This window comes from Trichosurus vulpecula, chromosome 5, assembly GCF_011100635.1.
Source record: "Trichosurus vulpecula isolate mTriVul1 chromosome 5, mTriVul1.pri, whole genome shotgun sequence".
NCBI classification, from domain to species: domain Eukaryota; kingdom Metazoa; phylum Chordata; class Mammalia; order Diprotodontia; family Phalangeridae; genus Trichosurus; species Trichosurus vulpecula.
In genome coordinates this window covers 382,515-403,459 of record NC_050577.1, presented here as the reverse complement: position 1 = coordinate 403,459, position 20,945 = coordinate 382,515, and the positions used below count along the sequence as shown (strand labels likewise).

Below are 20,945 nucleotides of genomic sequence, written 5' to 3'. Positions count from 1 at the left end.
CTAGAGGTTGTGGCTCTCAGTAGCTTCCATTTCAGTCAGTTTGGTCTTTTTTTTTTTTTTTCAAACTTGAAACCCCTTTCCCTCCCTTCCATTATATTACTGCTGTGGACTCACTTTCAAGCTGTCTCCTCATTGGAAAGGAATGTCACGGTTCAACATAGGGAAGGCCCAAATCTTTCATTCTGACTTCTTTATCAACCTTATCTGGGACTTTAAAGCATATCACCAGTTGGTGTGTGTATATATGTATGGACTCTGTATGCTGTATGTGGGCTATGTACATGTGTGCATGTCTGTGGGCTGATATGGGGGCTAGGTGCATGTGTGTGTATGGACTATATGTGCTATATGGCTATATGGGCTATGTGTGTGGAGGCTAGGTGCATGGACTCTTGTGTATTTGCATGTGAACTGTGTGTGGGGGTTAGGTGCATGTGCATGTATGTATGTGCATGTGTGCATGCATGTGAGCTGTGTGTGGAGGCCAGGTGCAAGGATTCCACATTTGCATGTGGGCAGTGTGTGTGTGAGCTAGGTGCATGGACTCTGTATTTGCATGTGGGCTGTGTGGGGGGGGCTAGGTGCATATATGTGTGTATGGACTATATGTGCATGCATGTGGGCTGTGTGGGGGCTAAGTGCATAGACTGTATTTGCATGTGGGCTGTGTGCTGTGTGTGGGGGTTAGGTGCATGGACTCTGCATGTGGGCTGTTGTGTGTGGGGCCTAGGTGAATGGACTATTTGCATGTAAGCTGTGGGGGGGGGCTAGGTGCATATGTGTGTGTATGGACTATATGTACATGTGTGAATGCATGTGAGCTGTGTGTGGGGGCTAAGTGCATAGACTCTGCATTTGCATGTGAACTGTGGGGGGGGCTAGGTGCATGTGAGCTGTTGGGGGGCTAGGTACATGGACTCTGTATTTGCACCTGGCTGTGTGGTGGGGACTAGGTGCATGTGAACACAGACTCTGCGTATGTGCATACATACATGCACTGGAGGGAGCTGTGTATGGGAGAGGGGGCAAGAGTACTTGTGTGTGGGGGGGAAGCGTAGGGAGGAAAGGGGGTAAATTAGATGGTCCCAAAGTTCCCATCCATGTCTAAAACCTTGTTTTTTAAAAAGTAGTAGAATGATGATGAGGGAACCTACCTTTGACCATCGGTTGGAGACTCCAGAATTTCCCTCACGTTGCCATTTCTTAGCCATCTCCTATGTGCAGAGCACTGGGCTCTACTTTCAGGAGATGCCAAGACCTACTTGACTTACAAGGATGGCAAAGCCCCATTTCTGGGCTGCCTCGAACCCCAAGGGCATGCAATGCTTCTAAACACAACCAGGGCAATTGGATTCCATGGTGGATAACAATGAATTGATCAACGCGCTAAGTAGAGCTTTTTTAAGTTTATTTCAGAACACAAACATATATTACTTTTTTTTTTAAACATAAATCACTTAACATTTATTTCAATGACTAACAAGCTTTTTGATTCCACCAAAGAAATAGGATTTTGATAAGAGAGTCGCCCATATCCCTACAATCTGTGAACGCCCATCTCATTCACGCATCCCATCCCTTCCTGCACTGTTCAGAGATGCTGTCTGAGCCCCTGATGTACGCTCCTTCTTTTCCTCTCCACACCTCACCACCTTTCTGTGGCTCAGACGCAGAAAAACCCTGGACAATCACGTTCCAACTCTGGCAATGCTGGAGAAGTCCAGGGGTCACCCGCGCCACGCGTCTCCGGAGTCGCGCTGCAGAGCTGCTTCCGGGGGAAGCATCTGGCAAGCGTCTAGCGCCGCGCGTATTGCTCCACGGAGGCGGGCTCATCTCTGTTCGTCAGCATTCTCTTCCTGAAGACGACTGATCAGGATGCTCTGTCTCCTGCCTTCTGATCCAAAACGACGTACCCACATTATTCTCCTATCACAAATGCTCCTCCGTCAGCATCCGAGCGCCCTGACAGCGCCTGGACGATACACAGACTGTTGGCTAGCTGCTTCAGGATCCCATCCAACCCTCACCTCGAAGTTTCCTAACTCACTTGGTTACCCTTCATTCACTATTCCACCACTCAAAGACCATGTGCAACTGAAGGCAACCCACCTGCTGGCGGTTCCAAACCTCGAACCACACCGGCCAAACGTGAACAGCTGTTCACTTGGGGTGTTTATGCGATCCTTTCTGAATAGCTCCTATCACTTAGACACACTCAGACAACAGACAACTGTCACCGTACTAAGACACACCCTGGTACACTTCAGACTCGGCAAAACTCTCTGACATTAAAAATTGATTGAGTGGCAGTGTAATGGGGGGGGGGCAGCTGCTTCACAAACAGTAACAACAACACAACCAACAAGGATTACACATCGGGACATGCAGCACCGAGGAGGGCACGCACGCGGAGATAAGCATAGGACAATGTTTCTGAAGAATGGGAATGCACGTTATCGACCGACGTCTCTTCCTCGTAGGCAGTTTGCAACATACAGAATGTTCTGTATTGTGACATTTGGCAATCGTAGACTTTGTTTGTGTGCGTGCTAATTCACGTCCCTTGGGCCTGTCTCTGCTCTCCTTTTTGCTGGACAGATAAGGGAGGACTCACAGCAGCCACAGCGGGTGGACACAACAGCTAAAGAGGTGGCAAAGCTGAACAGCACACAGTCAGCGGGGGTCACAAGAAGCAAGGGAGAGTCCAGCAAAGTGGAGCACTTTGGAGATGATTAATTCAAGAGACCAGGCAAAAGGTGGCATGTGGCCGTCCAGGCGCGCGGCGCACAGGCATCCCGTGGGAGCGCCCGGGGTAGCTCCGAGCCGTCTGCGGCTTAGGGGAGCCTCTCCTGGTCAGCCTAAGACAAGCTGGTGGGCTTTGCCCCCTCGAGAGTATCTGGGCTGCCTGGGTGCAGTCTCTGATCTCTCTAAAGGGGGGAATGATCATTGATAACAACTGATAGTGTTTTAGCTGGTATCCAAGTCTGACCCTTGAGCCAGCTCGGAGGCTCAGGGGATACAGCTGGATACAGCTCCAGAGAGAGGGCAGGCGAGTCTTGGTCAAGGTCCTCTTCCTGGGTCCTAAAATGCCCCCCTCCCATGAATCCTTTGGTGGTTCACATGGACCAGGTAGAGCAGAAATATTGATAGCAGAACATTCTGGCAAGATGTGGGGTACAGGCATAGAGAGTGGGCCCCCAACAAACATCCTTGCACCGAAGAATTTCCAGTAAGTCAAGTATTGTTAGAGCACCCACAATTACGAAAAATAGCGGCAGGCCGCTGGGCCAAGGGCTGGTTGGTGATACTATCCCTTGAGGCCAGAGCCCGGTGCTTTTGGATTTAGGTGAAGGGTTGGGGTCCCCAGCTTGCCTGTCCAGTCTGTCAGAGTCTTGGCACATCTTGCAGGTGGTCACACAAAGTAATGCACATGGCCTCACGGTCGAGGCCACCCCAGCCCCTGGCTGCGAGACCACGGGTGTAATGCCAGAGCCAGAGGACTTGGGTCTGTGCGCTCCCCGATGGGGCATAAAGGCACGACCGAATGCGCAAGAGCACCTCGGAATGAGCGTGTTCCCAGGCCACAGGTGCTTCGTGGTCTGGGGCTCCTCCTCCCCCTCCCCCTCTTGTTGCTGCTGCTGCTGCTGCTTGCGGGTGGGCGGGCGGGCTGACAAGATGGAAGCAGGGGTGGGTGCAAGGCTGGGGGAAACCTCCTCTACCGGGAATCCTACCTCCCCTGGGTGGGCTTGGCCTTCTCGTCCTGGGGCTCAATGGCAAATGGATGGACAGACTGGGGATGCATATGACCTGGAGATGAGGCAGCGTGACCAAGCCAGTTGGGAGTGGTTTTACCTGGGTGAACTCCAGGGATAATCTAGTTGGTTCTGGGACCCTAATAAATAGCCAGATCTGAAGCTCTAATTTGGGGAGGGAGGGAAAACGTCATTGTCGGGCTCAAGAAGATTGGAGCCAGGCTCTGGAGCTAAGGTTGGAAATTGGGGCGTAGGAATGGACCTCTCGAGCACAGCAGGATCCTCGTGATGGGGCCTGAGGTTCCTCCGGCCACCCTTCTGAGCGCCAGTTCCTTCACTACGCCGGCTCGGCCGATTGGGGATTTGGGCTAAGTGAGGATTCTTTGAAGGACAAGGAAAATTAAGGGCACTCAATAGGGAGTAGTGGGGCACATTTCTGGCTCCCATGTCTACTCAAACGGATTTGGGTACACTGATGCGGATCAGCACAGTGTCTCCTGGCTCTGGAATTCTTACTAAAGGCTTGGAAGTGGACAACTTTGATCTGGGGAGCCAGGGGCGGGGCCCTGGCAGAAGTTGCAAAGGCCGCTTAGGAAAGTGGGAGTGGATCTTGGGGGAGAACAGGGATGGTCTAGCCATCCCCTAAGATATGGGTTCTCACTCTACTGGCCTGGACGCCCTACCCTATGGGATGACAATGGCCAGTGGGCTGGGATAGGGGTTCCAGACCCTCCCGATCAGGGCCTCGGATGGTTGGGGCCCGCCCGCCATGATGGAAGCAAGCACCACGGCTTGGTGGGCAGCGGGAAGGCTGGATCAGGGCTGGCTGGGAGCCAGAAACTAGCCTGGGGGAGGCAAGCGAGCTCTCCTCTGGGGAGCACAGCAGCAGGTGCCAGGGAGGAGCTTCATGCAGTCAAGCAGCAGAGGGTTGGAAGGCCCTCAGTCTAAAAAGCAATCCCCCCAAGAGCTGCCCCAACAAGAGTTTATTATCCAGCCTCTGCTTGACTTCCTCCAGTGAAAGGCAGCTCACTCCCTCACAAGGAAGTGCCATCCATCTTCAGAGATCTTTCTTCAGAGGGAAATGCTTCCCTCCCACCTAGCTGGCAATCTGCTGTCCTAAAATTTTCACGAGGGAGGTTCCAAAGTGGGCAACAGGAGGGTGGCCCAGAAAGCGTGTGGAGGCTGGCTTCCGGCAGTGGGGGCTCTGTCCCGGGGTGGGGCACAGAACAGGCGTCCAGTCCCCAGGAGGACCGGAAAGAATAAGGCAGGATCCCAGAGCCTGGGACCCTTGGAAACAGGATAGGATGAAGGGAGCTTGGACATGGGGGAGGGAGATTCAGTGCTGGCAGTAGTATACAAGGTCAGATGAGGACCAGCGGGAAAGGGGTTGATGCTGGGCCACGTGACCCACAATCTTCTGTACAGAATGGTGGGTTTTCATGGGCCTCCTGCCTCGAGGCCAGATTGATCTAGAAGCCGTGAAAGGGCCAAGCGTGTAGGTGGCAGTTAAGTGGCCCCAGCTGGAGGGGTCTGCGGCAGGCGGGGCCCGTCCTCTCACTCTAGGGACTGGGGGACACACTGACTTGGACAATCACAACAAAAAGGGACCAGCACACTTGTTGCTGGTGCTGATTTCTTGGAGCTGGTAGATGTTACCAATTTTGGCATTATATCACATGGTTTTTAGGCATATGGTCTCTTCTAGGCTGTCACCAGGAGGCAAAGGCAGCTTTGATCGCTTTTGCGTTGCTAAGCTTGTGAAATAAAGGCGGACAGAGGCAAAGCGGCCTTCCTTTTCCCCTTGCCTGGTAGGGGGCTGTCCCAAAGGCCATGTGTGAAGCATCAGTTTCTAGAAAGAATGAGAAATGGCCATCCTACAAGCGTGAAACTGAGGTCAGAGTGTAGATCAGTGTCTGTTTGGAAAGTCCCGTTCCTCCTAAAAGATGTATTAAATGAGGCAAAGAAGCCAATGAGTTGCTGCAGCTCCTGGACAGTCCTTAAGGCCCCAGGTGTCATGGGGAGGTGCCAGTCCAGGACGACACTGGCCTGATAAGAGTCCATCTGGATGCCTTCAAAGGGGGAAACTTCCCCAAGAGATTCACACAATGAGGCTGACGACACACTGCTCTAATGTAATGTACAGCTGGCATCTGGGAAGCCAGTTCTGAGTCTAGATAGACTGCAGTCACAGGAATCAATTGCTATATGGTCAGCTCCATGGCCATGTGGTGGTGAGTGAGGTGGTCACAAAACATCTTGCTGAGATTGCTGGGAAAGAAGTATACATTGCGAAAGCCGGACAGCATCAACGGATATTGGAGGTGACCAAGAAAGGAATCAAGCACAATTTTCCATTCATTTCCCTTCCCAACATGGACCAGGTGGTGTAACCCGCCGGGGACCTGGTCCTGTAGATGGGGGCTGCTTGGAGCTGGTACAATACGTAAGGAGCTGAAGGTGGTGGATACTGGTTCCAGACGGCGATGGCATTTGGGTTTTGAGAATCATTGCAAAGATACAGCTCTCCCACTTTCTTCATGATGACAACTGGGGCCCCCACTGGGGAGGCCGGCTGGACACAAACCCATTTCACGTTCTTGGCCAGGAAGTCTCGAACGGCCATCAATTCTGGATCCGACACTGCGTAGGGGTAGCCGGTGGGGGCTACGGTATAGTTGTATGGTGCGTGGTACGGGATGGCTTCCTGGGCCATTGGCATGAGGACCTCCTGGACGTCCATTCCTCCAGGTACCATGCTTGGCGCCACCAGCAGGGTGGCCCGACAGTTGTGCTGGCAATACTCCGAGTCAAAAACGATGGTGCGGGAACTCCACATGATGGAGGGGTTGTGCTGGGTGAGCCACCGCACTCCCAGAACCACCGGGAAGAAGGGGGACTGGGTCACATCGAAGGAGAGTCTCTCGCGATGTTCCCCAATGTCTACCACCAGCTCCTGGGTTTCCTGGGTCACTGGGCCAGAGGCCAAGGGACGTCCGTCGATGGCTTCCACCAGCACTGGCCAATACTTAATCTTGACTGGGATTCCAGTCTGCGCGACGTAGTCTTGGTCTATGAAGTTGCCGGAGGCACCGGAGTCGATCATGGCACGGACGGTACAGTAGGAGCCGTCCGGGAGATGTAACGTGATCAGTAGTTGCAAGTGAGAAGATGACGCGTCATCTGGGGGGGACCTTTCTGGTTCAGGCCCGGGCGCTGGGGGTCCCTCTACAGCGGGGCCAGGGAGTTTCCCACCCCAGAAGACTTTGGCTTCTTGGATGGACAGTTGTCCACATAATGGCCGGCCAGCCCGCAGTACATACACAGGTTCAGTCTTCGGCGGCGTTCTCTCTCTTCCGGGGTGAGCTGGGGCCGAGTGATCAGCTGGTTTGAGTCGGAGTCAGCCTGAGGAGACGAGGCGCTCTGAGGCTGGGGCGAGCTGGTGGGAGACGCCCCTCTCCGAGAATTCAGCCTTCCCTCAATGCGCAGGCACTGGTTGATTAGCGCGGGCAGCGAGCGGGCCACCTCTACACGGGCAAGCTCGTCCTGGATAGGATCACTGAGGCCCTCCAGGAACTGGTCGATGAAGGCCGGCTCGTTCCAGTCCAGGTCCTGGGCGCAGAGACGGAAAGCGCTGGCGTAGTCCAGGACGGAGCCGAGGCCTTGGCGGAGACGCCGGATCTTGCGGTTGGCAGCCTCTTTCCGCTGGGGGTCCTCGAAGGCCTGCTTGAACTCATCAATGAAAGCCTCGTAGTTGTTGAGCAGAGGGCTGGACTCCAGCAGGTAGGGGGTGGCCCAGCGGGCTGCGCGCCCCTTGAGGAGGCTGGTGAGGAAGCACACGCGGACGTGCTCCGTGGGAAAGTCTTCAGGCCTCAGCTCCATGTACAGACGGCTCTGGGCCAAGAAGCTGGGAAGCATCTCAGGGGTCCCATCGAACTTCTCAGGGAGGCCGACGGGGCACTTGCCACGAGGGGCAGAGAGGCCCATGGCACCCACTGGGGTGGCCTGGAGCTGCCCCCGCAGGTTGGCGTTTTCCTCAGACAGCTGGAGAAGCTGAGTCTGCAGGGAGCTGTTCTCCTCGGTCTGCTGAAGGAGCTGGGCCCGCAGGGCTTGGACCTCAGCCGTGAGGTCCTCCATCCTACAGCGGCGGGCTGAAGCACCAGAACCGGTGCTGGTTGGCATGTCTGAAGATCCTGGGGGGTCAGAGTAAGCAGGATCAAATAAGTTCTGGGGAAGGGCTCAGTCACTCTGGTCAGACCAGAGTGGGTGGTGGCAGAAGCCACGGGGGAGGTGAGGCTTGGCCAGGGAGCCTCCAAGAATGATCCAACAGGCCAAGGAAGAGTCCTACTGTCTGAGAGTCCACCACCAATGAGAAGAGGGGGCCACAAGGCCAAGGGTCAGCCGGTCAGCTGAGGCTTCAGTGAAAGCCCCCTAGCGGCCTACGATGGCTCCATGCCATACGGGGCCAGTTCAAATACGAAGCAATCTGGACTGGTGCCTCTGAATTACACTGTCCAGCTGGCAGAGTCTGGAGAGGTCAGGGGTCTGGGCAGAGGCGGGCCAGGTTCTGACCTCCTCCTTCTCCTCCTCCTCCTCCGGGAGCCCTCCCCCCCACCCCAGGGTGGGGGGTCTGGTTTGACACGACTCCCTGGTCTGGCTGCTTCCTTGGACTCAGCACTTGTAGGTTCTGTCTACTTGAGGAATTCCAAAGTTACAGGTGCCTGTGAATAAGGAAAACAGAGAGAATGTCAAGCGAGCTAAAGATGCACCAAGGAGACATGGAGGAGAAGCAGGTCTGTGACACATGCCAGCATCTGATCCCAGGCACCAAAGACAGAGAAGTGATCAGAGAAACAACTTTGGAGGGAGCAGACCCTAAGGAGGTGGGGACGGCATGGGAGGGTACAGAAGGGCAGTATTGTGAGGGCGCTCCATTGGGAGAAGACTGAGATTGGGAGGAGGAGGTGAGATCACAAAGATGGGGAGGCTGTAGTAATGGGGGTAAGGTGGGGGACTAGATAATAAAGAGATGGGGAAGAGGATAGGTGGCTAGAGATTTATAGCAAAGACTTTGGGGCACGGGTAAACTTTAAATAGATGGGGAGGGGGTACTTATGAGGGGATGGAGTTAGTGAACATAAGCCTGAATTAATGAGGGCAGCAAGTGGGAGGAGTAGATTATAAAAATGAGGAGGGGGCTTGAGGGCAGAAGCCTAGAGCATGGTGGGTAGGCTGAAGGGATCAGCAGAGAAGGAAATGGCTTGGAGGCTAGGCTGTGGGAGGAGGCAGAATATTAACAGTTGTGGGGGAGGTGTTCATGTAGGAGGCCTGTAGGCTGTGAGGAGGGGGCCTGAGATTAGGGGAGTTTAGTAATGAGAGGAGGATATTTCAGGGCTGGATTATAAAGAGATGGGAGTGGAGGGGAGGCTAGAGGACAGTAGCAATGAGAGTAGGCTGAGAGAAGGCTAGACTTCAAACAGATGGGGGGCCTTGGACTGCAGTAATGAGGGGAGGATGTGGAAGGGGCAGAATATTGAGGGAAAGGGGCAGGTGGTCCTTGGGTGGGGGAGCTAAAATCTTAAAAATGGGGAGAGGTGTGAGATAAGAGGTCTGTAGTAATGGGGCAGCTTTTAGGGAGACAGATAATAAGGAGATGGGGAGAGGGCCAAGTAAAGAGGTGATTGTGGGAGGGGGTAACATGGTAAGAGATGGAGGCGAGGCTTTGTGGACCCTAACCCTAGGGACCTGTAGTAATGAGGGTAGGCTGTGGGGAGGGGTTCAAATAGCCAAAACCGGGGGCAGTGTTAGGATTAGAGGAGTGTGGTAATGAATGAGGGGAGGGGTGGGGTGTAGAGAATGCATGGGCAGGGAGGGGGTCTGAGGACAGACTATAGTGGTAACGAGGGGAGGATGGAGGAAGTGAGGGCTGCATTTTAAAGAGATGGGGGGGGGGAGTTGGGGTTAGAGGAGTTAGCAGTGAAGGCAGGAGTGTGGGAGGGCCTGTCTCCAAAGTGATGGGGAGGAGGTTCCAGGCTCGAGAATTCTAACAATGAGTTGGGTGTGGGGTCCACTCTAAAGAGATGAGGTGGGGTTTGAGGCCAGGGACCTGTGGAAGGGAGAAGGGGGGAATTGACTATAAGTGGAGGGGGAGGGGGTCTGAGTCCAGATGAAAACAGTAAAGACGGCATACTGTGTGAAGGGGAGTATGTTAAAAGATGGGGGCAGGGCGTTGAGAACGTTAATGTAGAGACTTCTTGCAATGAGGGTACATTATGGGGGGGTAGAGTCTAAAGACAAGGTGAGGCTCTGTAGGATCAGGAGACTGTAGTAATTAGGGTAGGTTGTAGGGAGGGGTAGATAATAAATAGGGAGGAGCATTTGAGGATAAAGAACTCTTTAAATGAGGGTAGGTTTTGGGGAGGTAGATTTAAAAAATGAGTAGAGTTTGAGATTAGAAGCTTGTAATAATGAAAGCAGGCTATGGGCAGGGTAGGTAGATCATAAAGAGAACAGGAGGGGGCTTGAGGTCAGAAGACCCAGTGCGAGTGGTCATAAGGAAGGAAGAGATAAAAAAGAAATGGGGAGGGGGTTTGAGGCAAGACAGCAACAGTATTGGGGATAGGGTGTGTGTGTGTGGGGGGTAAAACATCAAAATTGGGAGGGGGGAGGTATTGATGTGGGAGGCCTTCAGTAATGAAGTAGGCAGTGAGGAGGGGCTAAAATGCCCCAAATGGGGAGGGGGGGGTTTGAGATTAAAAGAGTGTGGTAGTGAGGTGAGGATGTGTGGGGGGATTAGCATGTTAAGAGACAGGGGCCAGGCTTTGCTAACCCTAACCCTACAAGCCTGTAGAAAGAAGAGCAGGTTTTCTGGAGGGGTTCAAATATTTAAAAATGGGTAGGGGTCTGAGATTAAAGGATGTGGTAATGAGGGTGAGTGGGGGTGGAAGCATAGATAATAAATGGGGGGGGATTTGAGCATAGAGCACAGTGGGTGGGGGTGGAGTATAAAGAGAAGGGGAGTGGTATAAATGAAGGTGACAACATTAATGAGGGCAGGTGTGGGTTAGGCAACTGTGTCTAAAAATTGGTGGGGTTTGCTAACCCTAACCCTAAATGTCCCAAAATGGGGAAGGCAGTTCAGATTAAAGGAGTGTGGTAATAAGGGGAGGATAGGGGGCGGGGTTTTGCTAACCCTAACCTTAACTCTAGGGACTTCTTGTAATTGGGGTACATAGTGGGGGGCTGGATTTAAAAAACTAAGTAGAGAAGTTGATATTAGAAGCCCCTAATAACGAAAGTAGGCTATGGGCGAGGCGGGGGGTGGGGGTGGGGTGGATCATAAAAGAAGAGGAGGGGGTTTGAGGTCAGAAGACCCACTGAGGGTGGCTATAAGACAGGGAGAGATAAAAAAGAAATGGTGAGGGGGTCTGAGGCAAGACAGTAACAGTATTGGGGATCGGGTGTGGGAGGGAGTAAAATACTAAAATTGGTAAGGGGGAGGTGTTAATGTGGGAGGCCTGGAATAATGAAGTAGATTTTGAGGAGGGACTAAAATGCCCCCAAAAGGAGAAGGGGGTTGAGATTAAAGGAGTGTGGTAGTTAGAGGAGGATGGTAAGGCGGGGCTCTGCTAACCCTAACCCTAAACCTAACGCTAGCCCTAGGGACTTCTTGTAATGAGAGTAGGTTGTGGGGGGCTGGATTATAAAGAGATGGGGAAGAGGATTGGTGCCTAGAGATTTTATAGCAAATATTGAGTGGGGGGCTGTCTGGACTTCGAATAGATGATGGAGCCTTGAGTCTACAGGACTGCTCTAATGAGGGGAGGATGTGGGAGTGGCAGAATATTGAGGGAAGTGGGGAGGTGATGCTCATCACGGGGAACTCAAATCTTAAAAATGGGGAGGGGGTAGGAGATGAGAAGCCTGTTATAATGGGGTAGCTTTTGGGGAGCCAGATAATAAGGAGTTGGAGAGAAGGCCAAGTAATGAGGGGAGACTGTGGGAAGGGATAACATGATAAGAGATGGGGGCTGGGCTTTGAGGACCCTAACCCTAGGGACTCCTTGTAAGGAGGTTAGTTTGTGAGAAGGGGGTTTCAGGCTACAGGAATGAAGAAATGGGGGCACATTGGGGGGGCATTAGATGATAAAGAGGTGGGGAGGGAGTTGAGGCTGTAAGACTTTACTAACAGGGCAGCTTTAGGGTAACCATAACTTTAATGAGCTGGGGAGGGGATTTACTTCTAGAGGACCATAGTAATGAGGGAAGGTTGTGGGAGGGGCAGCAGAATATTAAAAGATGTGGGGGGGGGGTGCAGAGGGGATGCCAGAGATCTGTAGTGAGGAGAGTGGCTCATGTTAGGGGCTGAAATAAAGAAATGGGGAGGGGGTGTGAGATTGGATGACTAGTAATGAGGGAGGGCTGGATTATAAGAGGGGGAGGGCTTGAAGCTGGGAGACTGTAGCAATGGGGGTAGGTGTCTGAAGACATGGGGAGGGGGTCTGAGATCTGGACACTAGTAATTAGGGTAGGTTGTAGGGGGGCTAAATAATACATAGGGAGGGAAGGGGTTTAAGGATAGAAAACTATATTAAGGAGGATAGGTTTGAGGGAGGTAAATTTAAAAAAATAGAGAATTTCATATTAGAAGGCAGTAATAATGGAAGCAGGCTGGGGGGGGGGGTGGATTATAAAGAGAAGAGGAGGGGGCTTGTGGTCAGGAGACCCACTAAGGGTGGGAAGGGGTATTGAGATTAAAGGAGTGTGGTAGTGAGGGGAGGATGTGGGTGGGAGGAGCATTAGCATGTTAAGAGATGGGGGCGGCACTTTTCCTAACTCTAACCCTAGAAGGCTGTAGAAAGTAGAGGTTTTCTGGAGGGGTTCAAATATTTAAAAAATGAGGAGGGGTCTGAGATTAAAAGAATGTGGTAATGAGGGTGAGTGGTGGTGGAGGCATAGATAATAAATATGGGGGAGGGGATTTGAGGATAGAGCACAGTAGGGTAGAGGTGGAGTATAAAGAGAAGGGGAGTGGTCTAAATGAAAGTGACAACATTAATGAGGGCAGGTACATGTGGGGGAGATAACCATTTTTAAAATTGGGGGTGGGCCTTTGCTAACCCTAACCCTAACCCTAAATGTCCCAAAATGGGGACGGGGGAGGGGGGAGCTGAGATTAAAGGAGTGTGGTATGAGGGGAGGATGGGGGCAGGTTTTGCTAACCCTAACCCTATCCCTAAATGTCCCAAAATGGGGACGGGGGGAGGGGGGAGCTGAGATTAAAGGAGTGTGGTAATGAGGGGAGGATGGGGGCGGGTTTTGCTAACCCTAACCCTAACCCTAAATGTCCCAAAATGGGGACGGGGGAGGGGGGAGCTGAGATTAAAGGAGCGTGGTATGAGGGGAGGATGGGGGCGGGCTTTGCTAACCCTAACCCTAGGGACTTCTTATAAGGAGGTTAGTTTGTGAGAAGGGGGTTTCAGGCTACAGGAATGAAGAAATGGGGGCACATTCGGGGGGCATTAGATGATAAAGAGGTGGGGAGGGAGTTGAGGCTGTAAGACTTTACTAACAGGGCAGCTTTAGGGTAACCATAACTTTAATGAGCTGGGGAGGGGATTTACTTCTAGAGGACCATAGTAATGAGGGAAGGTTGTGGGAGGGGCAGCAGAATATTAAAAGATGTGGGGGGGGGTGCAGAGGGGATGCCAGAGATCTGTAGTGAGGAGAGTGGCTCATGTTAGGGGCTGAAATAAAGAAATGGGGAGGGGGTGTGAGATTGGATGACTAGTAATGAGGGAGGGCTGGATTATAAGAGGGGGAGGGCTTGAAGCTGGGAGACTGTAGCAATGGGGGTAGGTGTCTGAAGACATGGGGAGGGGGTCTGAGATCTGGACACTAGTAATTAGGGTAGGTTGTAGGGGGGCTAAATAATACATAGGGAGGGAAGGGGTTTAAGGATAGAAAACTATATTAAGGAGGATAGGTTTGAGGGAGGTAAATTTAAAAAAATAGAGAATTTCATATTAGAAGGCAATAATAATGGAAGCAGGCTGGGGGGGGGGGGGGATTATAAAGAGAAGAGGAGGGGGCTTGTGGTCAGGAGACCCACTAAGGGTGGGAAGGGGTATTGAGATTAAAGGAGTGTGGTAGTGAGGGGAGGATGTGGGTGGGAGGAGCATTAGCATGTTAAGAGATGGGGGCGGCACTTTTCCTAACTCTAACCCTAGAAGGCTGTAGAAAGTAGAGGTTTTCTGGAGGGGTTCAAATATTTAAAAAATGAGGAGGGGTCTGAGATTAAAAGAATGTGGTAATGAGGGTGAGTGGTGGTGGAGGCATAGATAATAAATATGGGGGAGGGGATCTGAGGATAGAGCACAGTAGGGTAGAGGTGGAGTATAAAGAGAAGGGGAGTGGTCTAAATGAAAGTGACAACATTAATGAGGGCAGGTACATGTGGGGGAGATAACCATTTTTAAAATTGGGGGTGGGCCTTTGCTAACCCTAACCCTAACCCTAAATGTCCCAAAATGGGGACGGGGGAGCTGAGATTAAAGGAGTGTGGTATGAGGGGAGGATGGGGGCAGGTTTTGCTAACCCTAACCCTAACCCTAAATGTCCCAAAATGGGGACGGGGGGAGGGGGGAGCTGAGATTAAAGGAGTGTGGTAATGAGGGGAGGATGGGGGCGGGTTTTGCTAACCCTAACCCTAACCCTAAATGTCCCAAAATGGGGACGGGGGGAGGGAGGAGCTGAGATTAAAGGAGCGTGGTATGAGGGGAGGATGGGGGCGGGCTTTGCTAACCCTAACCCTAAATGCACCTTTACTAACCCTAACCCTGAATGTCCCAAAATGGGGATGGGGGGGAGGGGGGAGCTGAGATTAAAGGAGTGTGGTAATGAGGGGAGGATGGGGGCGGGTTTTGCTAACCCTAACCCTAACCCTAAATGTCCCAAAATGGGGACGGGGGTGGGGGAGCTGAGATTAAAGGAGTGTGGTGTGAGGGGAGGATGGGGGCGGGTTTTGCTAACCCTAACCCTAGGGACTTCTTGTAATCGGGGTAGGTTGCGGGGGGAGGGTTGGATTATAAAGAGATGAGGAAGAGGATTGCTGCCTAGAGATTTATAGCAAAGAATTGGGGGGGGGGGGGTCTGGACTTCAACTAGACGGAGGAGCCTTGAGTCCACCGGACTGCAGGAATGAGGGGAGGATGTGGGAGTGGCAGAATATTGAGGGATGGGGGGAGGTGATGCTCATCACGGGGAGCTCAAATCTTAAAACTGGGGAGGGGGTAGGAGATAAGAAGCCTGTTGTAATGGGGTAGCTTTTGGGGGAACAGATGATAACGTGATGAGAAGAGGGCCAAGTAACGAGGGGAGATTGTGGGAGGTGGTTACATGGTAAGAGATGGGAGCTGGGGCTCAAGTACTTAAAATGGGGGAACAGTGTTCAGATTAGAGGAGTGTGGTAATAAATGAAGGGAGTGGCGGGGGTATAGATAATGCATGGGCAGGGTGGGGGTTTGAGGACAGTAGTAATGAAGGAAAGAGGAGGGGCTGATACTAAAGTGACAAGGAGGAGGTTCAAGGCTCTAGGATTCTAGTAATGAGTAGCGGGTGGGGAACACTCTAAAGAGATAAGGTGGGGTTTCAGGCCAGAGAACTGTGGAGGGGAGAAGGGAGGGTAGGCTGGATTATAAATGGGAGGGGGTCTGAGTCAAGACGATGACATTAACTAGGGCAGGTTGTGGAAGGTGAGTGGACTGTGCTTAAAAATTGGGGGTGGGGCTTTGCTAAACCCTAACCGGTAACCCTAGGGACTTCTTGTAATAAGGATAGGCTGTGTGTGGGGGTGGATTATAAAGAGATGGGGAGGGGCTTTCAGGCTACTGGACTGAAGTAATGGGGGTAGATTGGGGGGGGGGTGCTAAATAAATAAAGAGGTGAGAAGGGAGTTGAGGTTATAAGACTTTACTAACAGGGCAGCTTTAGGGTAACGATAACTTTGATGAGCTGGGGAGGGGATTTACTTCTAGAGGACCATAGTAATGAGGGAAGGTTATGGGAGGGGCAGCAGAATATTAAAAGATGGGGGGCGCGGAGGGGATGCCAGAGATCTGTAGTGAGGAGAGTGGCTTGTGTTAGAGGGCAGAAATAAAGAAATGGGGAGGGGGTGTGAGATTGGACGACTAGTAATGAGAGGGGCTGGATTATAAAGAGATGCTGAGGGCTTAAGGCTAGGAGACTGTAGCAATGGCAGTTAGGTATGAAGGAGCTAAACTTTAATCAGATGGGGAGTGGGGTTGATTCTAGAGGACTATAGTAATTAGGGTAGGTTGTAGGGGGGGCTAGATAATACATAGGGAGGGAAGGGGTTTGAGGATAGAAAACTATATTAACGAAGATAGGTTTGGGGGAGGTAGATTAAAAGAATAGAGAATTTTATATTAGAAGCCTGTAATAATGAAAGCAGGCTATGGGGGGGGGAATGATAAAGTGAAGAGGAAGGGGCTTGAGGTCAGAAGACCCAGTGAAGGTGGGTATAAGGCAGGGAGAAATAAAAAAGAAATGGGGAGGGGGTTTGAAGCAAGACAGCAACAGTATTGGGGATAGGGTGTGGGAGAAAGTAAAATATTAAAATTGGGAGGGGGGAGGTGTTGATGTGGGAGGCCTGCAGTAATGAAGTAGGCTTTGAGGAGGGGCTAATATGCCCCCAAATGGGGAGGGGTTTGAGATTAAAGGAGTGTGGTAATGAGGGGAGGATAGGGAGACCTTTCCTAACTCTAACTCTAACCTAACCCTAACCCCCAAATGGGGAGGGGTTTGGGATTAAAGGAGTGTGGTAACAAAGGGAGGATAGGGGGTGGACCTTTCCTAACTCTAACTCTAACTCTAACTCCAACTCTAACTCTAACTCTAACTCTAACCCTAACCCTAACCCTAACCCTAACCCTAACCCTAGGGACTTCTTGTAATAAGGGTAGGTTGTGGGGGCTAAATTATAAAGAGATGGGGAAGCAGATTGGTGGCTAGAGATTTACAGCAAAAAATTGACGGGGGTTCTAGACTTCTAGCAGATGGGGGGCTTTGAGTCTGCAGGATTATAGTAATGAGGGGAGGATGTGGGAGTGGCAGAATATTGAGAAGGTGGGGTAATGCTAGTTGGGGCAGCCAAAATCTTAAAAATGGGGAGGGGGTTGTGAGATTAGAGGTCTGTAGTAAAGGCGGTAGCTTTTGCGGGGTGTAGATCATAAGGAGATGGGGAGAGGGCCAAGAAATAAGAGATTGGGGGGGGTAATGTGGTAGGAGATGGAGTCTAGGCTTTGAGAACCCTAACCCTAGTGGCTTGTAGTAATGAGTGTAGTTTGTGGGGAGGGGTTCAAATATTCACAACTAGGGGAGGTGTTGAGATTAGAGGAGTGTGGTAATGAATGATGGGAGTGGTGGGGATGTAGACAATGCATGGGCAGGGTTTGAGGATGGAAGACAGTGGTAATGAGGGGTGGATGGAGGAAGTCGGGGCTGCATTTTAAAGAGAAGGGGGGGAGTTGAAGTTAGAGGAGGTGGCAATGAGGGCAGGAGGGGGGTGGCGCCCTGAAGGGGAGGACTGGAGAGCCTAACTCCAAAGTGATGGGTAGGAGGTTCGGCCTTGAGAATTCTAGCGATGAGTCCAGTGTGGGGTCTACTCTAAAGAAATGAGGTGGGGTTTGAGGTCAAAGAGCTGTGCAGGGGACAAGGGAGGGGGGGCTGTACTATAAAGGGAGGGGGAGGGGATCTGAGTCCAGAGGACAACAGTAAAGAGGGCATATTGTGTGAAGGGTAATATGTTAAGAGATGGGGGAGGGGCTTTGAAAATCCTAACCTTAGAGGCTTGTAATACATAGAGGAGTGAAGTGGTGGGCTTGGCTAGATTCCGAAGGGATGACAGTAGTGATGAGGGGAGACTGTGGGGGATCAAATGGTAAAGAGATGGAGGCAGGGCTTGGATAACCCTAACCCTAGAGGTCTGTAGTAATAAGCTTAGGTTTTTATGAAGGAGCTAAAATATTACAAATGCGGAGGGGCTTTGAGTCTACGGGGCTGTAGCAATGAAGGAAATATGCAGGGACAGGGTGATGACTCTAAAGTGACTGGGAGGAGCTCTGAGGCTAGGAAACTGTAGTATAAAGTGGTGGTTGTAGGAGGGTCGGGGTGGGATACATCTGAGAAGGGCTTTAAAGGCTGGCTTCTTTTAACCAGGCTACCATCTAGGTTTTCTTGTTTGTTTTTTTGGCTTTTGGATGAAGGTTGAGGGGATTAATTTGGAGGGGGGGGGACTGGAGGCCCTATCTATGGAGATATGAAGGCAGCTTGTAGCTAGAACACAGAAACCAGGTAGAGATTAAGGTGTATGGAGGAAGGGGCTGGGCTGTAGTGATGGGGAGGGGGCTTGAGATTGGATCCAGTAACCACCATAAAGGCGAGGCTGCAAGGGGGCGGGGCTGTAGTGATGGGGAGGGGGCTTGAGATTGGATCCAGTAACGACGGTAAAAGCGAGGCTGTAGGGAGGCAGCTCCAGTAATGGGGAGGGGGCTTGAGGTTGGATCCAGTAACCACCATAAAGGCGAGGCTGTAAGGGGGGGGGGCTCTAGTGATGGGGAGAGGGCTTGACGTTGGATCCAGTAACCACCATAAAGGCGAGGCTGTAAGGGGAGGGGCTCTAGGGATGGGGAGGGGGCTTGAGGTTGGATCCAGTAACCACCGTAAAGGCGAGGCTGGAGGGAGGGGGCTTGAGGTTGGATCCAGTAACCACCATAAAGGAGAGGCTGAGGGGGGCTCTAGTTATGGGGACGGGGCTTGAGGTTGTTCCGCATTAACTGGCGTAAGTCTAATTTGTAAGGGTGAGGGTCTTGTGGCTGGACTGGCTTGGGTCGGGGAATGGAAGTGGAGGCGGGGGTAGGCTGCAGTACCAACAGGTAGGACTCTAGGTTGTTCTTTAGTTTCTGTGCTTGGGGAAGGGGAGGGAGCTGGGCAACCCCGTAGCTGGAGGGAGGGGCTGCTTGACTGCAGTGAGTGGGGAGGGGAGGGGGCGCCCTGCGGCTGGACTGCAGTCTTTACCGCTCAGCTGAGACAGGGCTGGCGCGCCTACACAGGGGTCTTGGTGGTTGGCCGGTTTGGGGGGCGGGACCAGGCTGGGGATGGCGCAGCAGGCGGTCTGCTGCAGAAATCGGGTGGGGTCTGCAGGGGCTGCGGCAGCGAGGGCAGTGCCAGGGGCCAGCCCACTTCCGGGGTATCAGTCTCCCCATCTCCATCCCGCAGCCTTCGCTCCTCCCCGGCGGTGGTCCAGGGATGGTAGACTGCAGAGGAGGGGGCGGGGCAAGGACCCCTCCCTCCCCAACACTGCGGCTCAGGGGTCCAAGGCGGAAGTGGGCAGGCTGTGGGGGGGGCACTGCAGTATTGGAGGGGGGGGCTGGGCTGCGGTAGCTGTCAGCTCCCCAGAGGCGGGCAGAGGTGAGGCGGGGCTGAAAGGGTGGGAGAACAAGGGTCCGCATTGGACGCTTCCGCATCTGCAGAGCGGTCCGCAGGGAGGGGTAGGGAGAAAGAAAGGGAGGGGGCTGCTCTGGGGGTGGCAGGGGGCGGGGCTAGGTCTCAGCTGTCAGAGGGGATGCTCCTCCCTAGTGCGGCACTGGGCACCCAAGGGAGGTGGGGGAGGCGGTCTGCCGCCGCCTTCACCACTGAACCATTTCTTACCTAATTACCTGTGCCCGCATGGCTTCTTCCAAACCTTTCCCCATAGATCTGGGGGTAGTCGGAGTCTCAGCGATCAGCTAGTTCCCCCTCATTTTACAGAAGGGTAAACTGAGGCTGCAGCGGTGTAGCGCGAGCTACCGCAAAGCCGCATTGGCGAACCCTCCTGTGACGTCAATGCACCACTTGGAGCCCGCCCACCCCTCCCCTCTCCCCCTCCTCCAATCTCAACCAGCCAAGTCCAGCGCCTTTCCTAGCTCTTCACTTCCTGGTCTATGCGGTATTTGCTCCGCAGACCACCCCCTCCCTCCTGGCGGGGTCCCGCCCACCTGTCTGCTGCAGCTTTTCCACCCAGATTTTCGACGCAGTTCCAATTTCTCTTCCCCCCCCCCAAGGCTCTGTCTCGGACCCTTCTTATGTCTACATCCTTTTCCCGGGGTCTCCCCAGCTCCCAAAGGTCCAGCTATTAAGCCCACGACCTTCAGATCAAGAAAAACAGCCTGAATCTGCCTCACCACCGCCTATAGCATCCATTCTCATCCCCGCCTCCAGCCCTCTTCCCCTTTTCTGAGCTTTCCTGAGGGGCTTCACACCCTCCTTCCACGTAGATAACCTGGCTCATCAGACTCTTCTTCCCTCCCTGGCCACCAACTAGGTTCAATCAGTGCTCAAGTCTGGCCATTTCCCCGTCCCCCCTCTCTCCGTTCTGCCCCCCTCCCCCATCATCACTCACCTGGTCTACCGCATTGGGCTCAGTCTCCCCCCAGTCTTCCACACAGCTGCCCAAGTCAGGCACAGGTCTTACGTGTTCCCCCCGCCCCCCCAAGAGTTCCAGGGGCTCTCTATCACTTCTTCCATCGAGACAAACGTCTCGATCCGGCTTTGAAAGCCCTTCACAAGGGGCTGGTTATTTCCCTTTCGGCCAAAGAGCCTTCTCCCGGTGCCTAGCCCCCGCACCTTTGTCCCGGCTCGTTCGGAGCCCCGACAGTCTCCCCTCTCCCACCCGCTCTCTTTCCTCCCCTAGCTCTTTTCCCAGCTCAGCTCCGGGAGCCGTCTTCCCCTTGCAAAGTTACTTTGTATCTTTTCGGGATCCTCTGCGTGTCCGCCCCCTACACCCTGCAGGGGCTGAGCCCGCTTAGCCCACCCGCCAGCCCTGACGCAGTATGCGCCACATCTCTGCCCTTGGAGTGAATGAAAAAATGAAGGTGTGGGGGAGTGCGGCAGCCGGCCGGGGGGGGGGGTCCGGCGCCTGGGGGGGGCTGCCCTGCTCCAAGGCGGGCTACACCTTACCCGACTCCAAGCTCTCGGACAGCCTGCGGTGGCGGCTCGAGGCTGGCGCCGGTCCGGCCCCTGGGGAGGCGCGGGTGGGAGCGGGCGGCCGAGCGGCTGGGGAGTCCGGGGGGCGAAGGCGGCGGGAGCGTCGGGAGAAGCGACTGCACGAGGCGAAGCTCGACTCCGTCTGCGAAGAGC

At 53.2% G+C, this 20,945-nt stretch overlaps 1 protein-coding gene across 1 annotated transcript; it reads right to left on the bottom strand.

Annotated features, from left to right (window-relative positions):
* Positions 1 to 1,391: 1,391 nt before the first annotated feature.
* PEG10 (paternally expressed 10) lies at positions 1,392 to 20,938 on the bottom strand. Its single transcript, XM_036759979.1, has 2 exons — positions 20,766 to 20,938; positions 1,392 to 8,470 (listed from the first exon to the last, which is right to left on the bottom strand). Exon 2 carries the CDS (start codon positions 7,929 to 7,931, stop codon positions 6,978 to 6,980), a length of 954 nt encoding a protein of 317 aa, XP_036615874.1. The 5' UTR covers positions 7,932 to 8,470; positions 20,766 to 20,938; the 3' UTR covers positions 1,392 to 6,977.
* Positions 20,939 to 20,945: the final 7 nt, after the last annotated feature.